At 57.2% G+C, this 7,696-nt stretch overlaps 1 protein-coding gene across 1 annotated transcript; it reads right to left on the bottom strand.

Annotated features, from left to right (window-relative positions):
• Nucleotides 1–973: 973 nt before the first annotated feature.
• LOC134350308 (zinc finger protein 703-A-like) lies at nucleotides 974–5,759 on the bottom strand. The gene is made up of 2 exons (XM_063055351.1): nucleotides 5,378–5,759; nucleotides 974–2,716 (listed from the first exon to the last, which is right to left on the bottom strand). The coding sequence occupies exons 1-2, from the start codon at nucleotides 5,579–5,581 to the stop codon at nucleotides 1,412–1,414; spliced, it is 1,509 nt and encodes a 502-aa protein (XP_062911421.1). The 5' UTR covers nucleotides 5,582–5,759; the 3' UTR covers nucleotides 974–1,411.
• Between the last annotated feature and the right edge of the window lie 1,937 nt (nucleotides 5,760–7,696).

Genomic DNA, 7,696 nt, shown 5'->3' with positions numbered 1-7,696 from the left:
CAGTACCACCCCTCCCACAGTGTGACCCTCCCTCAGTACCACCCCTCCCACAGTACCACCCCTCCCACAGTGTGACCCTCCCTCAGTACCACCCCTCCCACAGTGTGACACTCCCTCAGTACCACCCCTCCCAGTGTGACCCTCCCTCAGTACCACCCCTCCCTCAGTACCACCCCTCCCACAGTGTGACCCTCCCTCAGTACCACCCCTCCCACAGTGTGACTCTCCCTCAGTACCACCCCTCCCACAGTGTGACCCTCCCTCAGTACCACCCCTCTCACAGTGTGACCCTCCCTCAGTACCACCCCCCACAGTGTGACTCTCCCTCAGTACCACCCCTCCCACAGTGTGACCCTCCCTCAGTTCCACCCCTCCCACAGTGTGACTCTCCCTCAGTACCACCCCTCCCACAGTGTGACCCTCCCTCAGTACCACCCCTCTCACAGTGTGACCCTCCCTCAGTACCACCCCCCACAGTGTGACTCTCCCTCAGTACCACCCCTCCCACAATGTGACCCTCCCTCAGTACCACCCTCCCACAGTGTGACTCACCCTCAGTACCACCCCTCCCACAGTGTGACCCTCCCTCAGTTCCACCCCTCCCACAGTGTGACTCTCCCTCAGTACCACCCCTCCCACAGTGTGACCCTCCCTCAGTACCACCCCTCTCACAGTGTGACCCTCCCTCAGTACCACCCCCCACAGTGTGACTCTCCCTCAGTACCACCCCTCCCACAATGTGACCCTCCCTCAGTACCACCCTCCCACAGTGTGACTCACCCTCAGTACCACCCCTCCCACAGTGTGACCCTCCCTCAGTTCCACCCCTCCCACAGTGTGACCCTCCCTCAGTACCACCCCTCCCACAGTAGGAGCCTCCTTCAGTATCCTACAGCAACAAGCAGCCCTCGGGATGTGTGCTTAGCATGGGGAATGGCTGAAGATTTCATGAAAAGCAGAAGCCGTCAGAATATAAATATAATCAGGCTCTCATTTAATAACAAAATAAGACGTCCCACATCTCGGATAGCCCTGCCATCATATTTATCATCCCCTTTGAAATACAATACAAAAAAATATTACATCTCCATTGTACAGGTTAAAAATAAGGGAAAAAATCTCCAAAGAGAACGGAATGAGGGATTACTAAAACATGCATTTCAACTCCCGCCCTTCCCACAGGAAACAGAATGAAAAATATTTTTAAATAAGAGAACTTGTTGCAAAAAAAACCCGACCGTTTGGTATGTACATTGCATTCATCGTTAGGGAAGTGGTGAGATTGTGAAATTGGACAGTCTGCGGTCCGAGCTAACGTACCTGGTGTGAGTGTCGAGTCTGTCCTGACTAAGGCCAGAAAAAGAGGGGACAACCGCCTGCCCTTCCCAGAAAAGCTGGGACACTCGCACTTTCACTGGTATCCCAAGGCAGACGCGGAGGTCAGCTGTTGTCCGTAGAAGGAGTACGGGGAGTAATATGGGTTGGTGACGGGCAGGCTGAGTGCCGTACTGCTGGGCGTAGGCAGGTGGCTCTTGCCGTAGGGATGGTACCTGCCCAGCGGCAGACTGTGCGGGCTACGCAGCGACAGTGCGCCGGGGCTGCCGGGCGGTCCCTGAGGGAGGTGGAGCCCGCAGGGGGCGGGCGAGGGGTAATGCGCCAGTAGCTTGTCGGCCATGGGCAAGGCGGTGTGGTTCCTCAGGTGGCCGAGCAGCTCCTCGGAGGTGGCGAACCGCTTGTCACAGGGCCCACTCGCCGACACCCAGTTGCAGGCGTGGGGCCGGGGGTCGCTGTGCAGCATGAAGCCGTAGGTGTAGAGGGGCGGGGTGGAGACAGTGCTGAGGACCGGCGAGTGCAGAGGGGCCGACGGGTACACCAGCGGGAAGCCGGTCTTCAGGGAGGGGGGGTCAGGCAGGCAGGACGAGCAGCCCGTGCTCCCGAGCTGAGGGGTCCCGTGGTAGCTCAGGCAGTACGGGTCCCGGCAGAGACCCTGGATGAAGGAGGGGGGCGAGGCCCCGGTCAGTGGACTGGAGTTGGCTGACTTGCCGGCAGAGAGGGGAGGGCAGCCGGTCAGCGAGCCCCCCACCACAGCCGGCTTGGGCTCCACACCGCCTACCAGCGGAGAGGGGAAGGCCGGTGAGTAAGTGCCCACTATTGACGCCGGGTAGCCCATGCTGGATGGGGGCAGAGCGTAGACGGAGTGTCCTGGCTTGTACGGGGAGACGGGGGCCACGTGGCCAGGCACCAGGCCACTGCCCCCTCCGCTGACCTCCCCCTTAGCCGCACCGGCCGTGTCCCTGGGCGGGCCGGACTCAGGCCTGCTGTGGGCCGTGCTGATGGGGGAACGTTCCTGGCACGCTCTGCCCTCAGCTTCCTTCCTCTCCTCCACCTCCCCAGCCTTGGGGTCGACGTGTGCCGAGGGGCTGAGGGCCGGCAGGGAGGGTGGCCGGCCCGGGAAGGCCTGGCAAGGGCCGCCTGGCGCCCGGAACCCAGGCTTGTCACTGCCTCCCTCGGCGGCCTCTCCCACCTTGGAGTAGGGCTTGAAGCTGGACTTGTCCTCGGCTCCCGCCTCCCCTAGCTTCAGGCAGCTGGCAGGTCGGGGGGATTCCTTCTCGCTGGGGACCACCGAGCCCAGCTTGCTGGACGGCTGAGGGTCAGGCTTTCCGATCTGCGAGCAGGTCTGTGCCAGCAGGGCCAGCGGACTCTTCTTGGCATCTAGCTGTAGGGGGAGAGAGACGGGGGGAGTCAGGAGGCAGCACAAGGGGAAAGGGGTAGAGCAGCTGGCAAAGACCCTCGCCATCTGCGACAGGCCCTCTTCTCATTGCTACCATCGGGGAGGAGGAGCAGGGGCCTGAAGACTTGCCTTGATGTTTTCGAAGCAGCTCCTTCCCCTCGGCCAACAGATTTCTCAGAGTCAGAATCAGGCGTATTATCACTGAGACGCTGTGAAATTTGTTGTTTTGTGGCAGAAGTGCAGTGCAATACATAAACATTAATTTAAATTACAATATGAAATATAACATGTGCAAAAAGGCAAACAAAAACGGTGAGTTAGTGTTCATGGGGTCATAGTCCGTTCAGAAATCGGATGGTGGGGGGAAGGAGCTGTTCCTGAATCGTTGAGTGTGTGTCTTCAGGCTCCTGGACCTCCTCCCTGATGGTAGCAATGAGAAGAGGGCACGTCCTGGGTGATGGGGGTCCTTAGTGATGGTTATCACCTTCCTGGGGCATCACTTTTTAAAGATGCCCTGGATACTGCTGAGGCAAGAGCCCATGATGGAGCTGAATTTAAAACTTTCTGCAGCTTTTTCCAATCCTGTACCAGAAAGTAATAAAAATAGAGATTTCTGAACGGTTCATGAAACCATGAACACAATCTCAGTACTTTGCTCTTTTTAAGCACTAATTATTTACTATTTTATGATAATTTTGCGGTAAATTTTATGTATTGTAATGTCGGTGATAAGAAACCTGATGACAATTCCGAGACCCAGGTTCAATCCCCTCCACTAAGGCTGTCTTTGTGGAGTTGGCACGTTCTTCCTGTGACCGGAGGGTCCTCCCACGTCCCAACGGGCTGATCAGCGCTGTGAATCATCCCCAGTGAATGTGAGGGCCGGGAAGTTAGTAGAGACGGGAGGAACGGTAGAACCAAGTGTAGCGTCAGTAAGGCAGCTACGGGCCGAATGGCCTGTTTCTCCGGTCTAGGCCCTGCCTATCTGCTGGGCCGTTCAATGCCGACCTCGGTGAGTTTCCACTCGGTCTCAACCCTTGGTTCAACAATGGGTCCACATCTGCTTTAGTCACACTGGAGTGAATTCCACCAGGCACCGCCTTCCGAGCGCTCCTCCCCCGGGATGCCCCCCTCTCTACGGGACACCCGCCCCCCTCCATCCGCTCAGACCTCACCTTCCCACCAACACCCCCGCCGGCCTCCCGCTCACTCCGTGCATCCACCCCGAACGGGTCGGTGCCTGCCGGGTCCAACTGGGATCGTACCAGCCTCACAACCACTACACCCCCGGGATTGTCTCAGACCCGGCCACCGCAGGCGCGACTTCAGAAGGAAAATCGAATCGGGTGCCAATATATCCGATGCGGGAACCCCCACCCGCCGGAAAGAGATCCGGAGAGCAAAGGGGGGGGGGGTGGCGAGCGGGGAGGGGTGCGGGGATAGGAGCGGAGCATCACCAAGTCGAAAGGCCCAGTGGCTTCCGCCTTCACCCGATAGTTTTGTGTGAGTGTCTGTGTCTGTGTGTGTCCGTGTGTGTGATAGTATGTCTGTGTGTGAGAATGTCTGTGTGTGAGTGTGTGTGTGTGACTGTCTGTGTGTGAGTATCTGTGTGTGAGAGTGTCTGTATGTGAGAGTGTGTGTGTGACTGTGTGTGTGTGTGACTGTGTGTGTGTGTGAGTATCTGTGTGTGAGTGTCTGTATGTGAGAGAGTGTGTGTGTGACTGTCTGTGTGTGAGAGTGTCTGTGTGAGAGAGTGTGTGTGTGTGACTGTGTGTGTTTGTGTGTGTCCGTGTGTGTGATAGTATGTCTGTGTGTGAGTGTCTGTGTGTGTGTCTGTGTGTGAGTATCTGTGTGTGAGAGTGTCTCTGTGTGAGTGTGTGTGTGTGACTGCGTGAGTGTCTGTGTGTGAGAGTGTGTGTGTGTGACTGTGTGTGTGTGTGTGTGTCTGTGTGTGTGTGTGTGTGTCTGTGTGTGTGTGTGATAGTATGTCTGTGTGAGTGTCTGTGTCTGTGTGAGCGTCTGTGTCGCGGGGATGGTGGCGGTCGGTCCCGCTCTCTGCCTCGTGATGGGGCCGATCCCCCTCAGGAGAACATCACGCCCCAATCCCCGTCCCCTCGTCCTCCTTCCCGGTGTTCTGAGCCCGCTCCACGCACCCGGCGAGGGAGGGTAGGCGGCGTCGCTCCAGACTGGGGGCTCGGAGACTGCAACCACGAACCGGTGGTTCGGGGAACGGAGAGTCCGAGACGGAGGGTCGGGCTCGGACAATCCAGGAGTGTGTCTGTGTGAGGGAGGGGAGATTAATCTGGGATCCGGATCCGAATCAGATACGGGTTGGGGATTCCGGACAGGGAGGAAGGGATCTGGGATCAGGAATCCGAATAGCTGGGCGGGGAGAGAAATCAGGGATCAACATTCCAAATCGGAGGGTGGGTAGTATCTAGGGGTCGGGAGTCCGGATCGCGGGGCGGGGAGGGGGGGGGGAATCAGGTTGGTAGTTCCGGACTGTGGGGTGGAATTTGAGACCAATATTCCTGTTGGGGGTGGCTGATCTGGGATGAGGAACTTGGATTCTAGGAGCTGGCTCCGCCAGCGCGCTGCGTTCCCCGGGCCAGGGCTCCCGCGGTCTACACCCCCGCCCTCTCTCACCTCGATCGGGCTGAGCGGCGCGGCCGGTACCGGCTGCATGTAGTCCGACTGCAGGATATGTGCGCTCAGCATGCTGAGAACGGGCGGCCGGCGGCTCGCTGCGCCGGGCTCCGGGGACTTCAGGCTACGCTCCGCCTGCTCACTCTCGCTGCGCTCCGGCTCCGTTCCCACTCCAGCTCCGGCTCCACGGGCGCTCTGCCTCATGTCCCGCCCGCCTCGGGGGCTCGTGGTGACGGGGGGCGGGAGCTCACTGGGCGCCGAGCCACATCGTGGCCGCTCTCCCTCGGCTACGCCCGGACTCCGACTCCATCCGCTCTCGCAGAGCCCGCAGCCTCCGCCGCCCCGGACCAGCTCATAGCGTCTGAGGCTGGCACAGGAGCGGCAGTGTACGCGGAATGCAGCGCCCGCCTCCGCCGCCCGCAGCCCGCAGATTTAAAGCAACATCGTCCTCGTCAACCGGGATACTCGTCTACTGGAGGGAGGGGGAGGGGGAGAGGGGACAGGTAGAGGGGAGAGGAGGGGTAAAGAGAGAGGGAGGAGGGGAGATACAAGAGCACAGAAGGTGACTGGAGGAAAGTATGGTGGAGATGTTAGAGGTCGTTATTTTTACTGCCATGGGTGGTGGTAAAGCAGATGCATTCGGGACATTTAAGAGAGCCTTAGACAGGCACGTGAATGATAGAAAAATGGAGGGCTATGTGGGAGGCAAGGGTTAGATCGATTTCAGAGTAGATTAAAAGGTCGTGTGCCGAATGGCCTGTACTGTTCTATTTTGGTGGGCCTGCCTTCTGAATCACTGAGCTTCCTCAGATGATAGTTTGCGGGAGCCTATGAGACCCAGACTGGAGGACAACCTTCAAAGTCACCCGCTGTAGAATATGTCCAGTAAACGTTACTCGCCTTTCCTGGAATGTGAAATTTCCCGGACCCCAGAGTGTGGATGAAACGGCAGCTACGCCAGCATTCATTAATTTAACATTTGCGAGAAGCAGCCCGATCTTCAGCTCGGCAGCATAAAGTAGATGTATCAGCAACCATGTGCGATAGGCGCTCTCTCTGCTACTGACATCTCCCACCATTGATCAGGCACCTTGACTACCACCCTGCCACACTGCAAAGCGTTTTAGTGTGTGACACAGTCAGAGAACACTACATCACAGAAGCAGGCTTTTCGGCCCATCTAGTCTCTCCCAAGCTGACTCGTCCCATCGACATGAACCAGGACCAAAGTCCTCCCAACCAAATTTCTCCTAAATGCTGAAATCCACCACTTCCTCTGCGTGAAGAAGTTCGCTCTCCGGTTCCCCTTAAATATGTAGAAAACTTATGTCTGACACCCTCCCCCCCCGGACTTTCCAGCAATCACCTTAAAATTATTAAAGTCTTCACTCTCCAGGGCGCAGGCCTGGGCAAGGTTGTATGGAAGACCGGCAGCTGCCCATGCTGCAAGTCTCCCCTCTCCACGACACCGATGTTGTCCAAGGGAAGGGCATTAGGACCCATACAGCCATCGCAGAACAATGTGTGATTAAGCGCCTTGCTCAAGGACACAACACATTCCCTCGGCTGGGGCTCGAACTCACGACCTTCAGGTCGCTAGTCCAATGCCTTAACCACTTGACCACGTGCCCATCTTAAAATTATGCCCCCCTCATATTAGCTATTTCCACCCCTGGGTAAAAGTCTCTGGCTGTCCACTCGATCTATGCCTCTTATCATTTTCTACACCTCTGTCGTCACCTCTCATCCTCCTTCGCTCCAAAGAGAAAAGCTTTAGTTCACTCAACCCCTGCTCATAAGACATGCTCTGCATCCTGGCAAATCTCCTCTGCACCCTCTCTAAAGCCTCCAGATCCCTCCTATAAACAGGTGACCCGAACTGAACGCAATGTTCCGGGTGTGATCTAACCAGGATCTGACAGAGCTGCAACAATGCTTGGTGTGATGTCGATGATGATCATCCACTCGGTGAAGAATGACCTTTGATCGAGGTGTCCGGGGGTGAATGCTGCCTGTCGGTCGGCCCATTCCAGGCCGCAGCGGGCGGTGCTGAGGGACGTACTGAAACGCGGAGCAGCCACCGCATTGGGAAGGACCACAGTGTCGGGTTCTTCTGCTGCTAGACAGTGAGGGGGCGGGTGGAGTGAGCCCCTCAGTCATTGTAGTGGGGTATCACCCCGGGGGGGGGAACATGAGTGGCAGCAGTCCCATTGGTGTGTAGGAATGTACAGAAAGTATTGACTCTGCATGGTGGAATGAAAACGCATCGCACGGGTTATTCTTGTAAATAATTTATTATCATTATTAATTTTATTATTG

This window comes from Mobula hypostoma, chromosome 8, assembly GCF_963921235.1.
Source record: "Mobula hypostoma chromosome 8, sMobHyp1.1, whole genome shotgun sequence".
In the NCBI taxonomy this organism is placed as follows: Eukaryota; Metazoa; Chordata; class Chondrichthyes; order Myliobatiformes; family Myliobatidae; genus Mobula; species Mobula hypostoma.
Note: the sequence above shows the minus strand (reverse complement) of the source record. Positions and strands in the feature narration are given on the sequence as shown.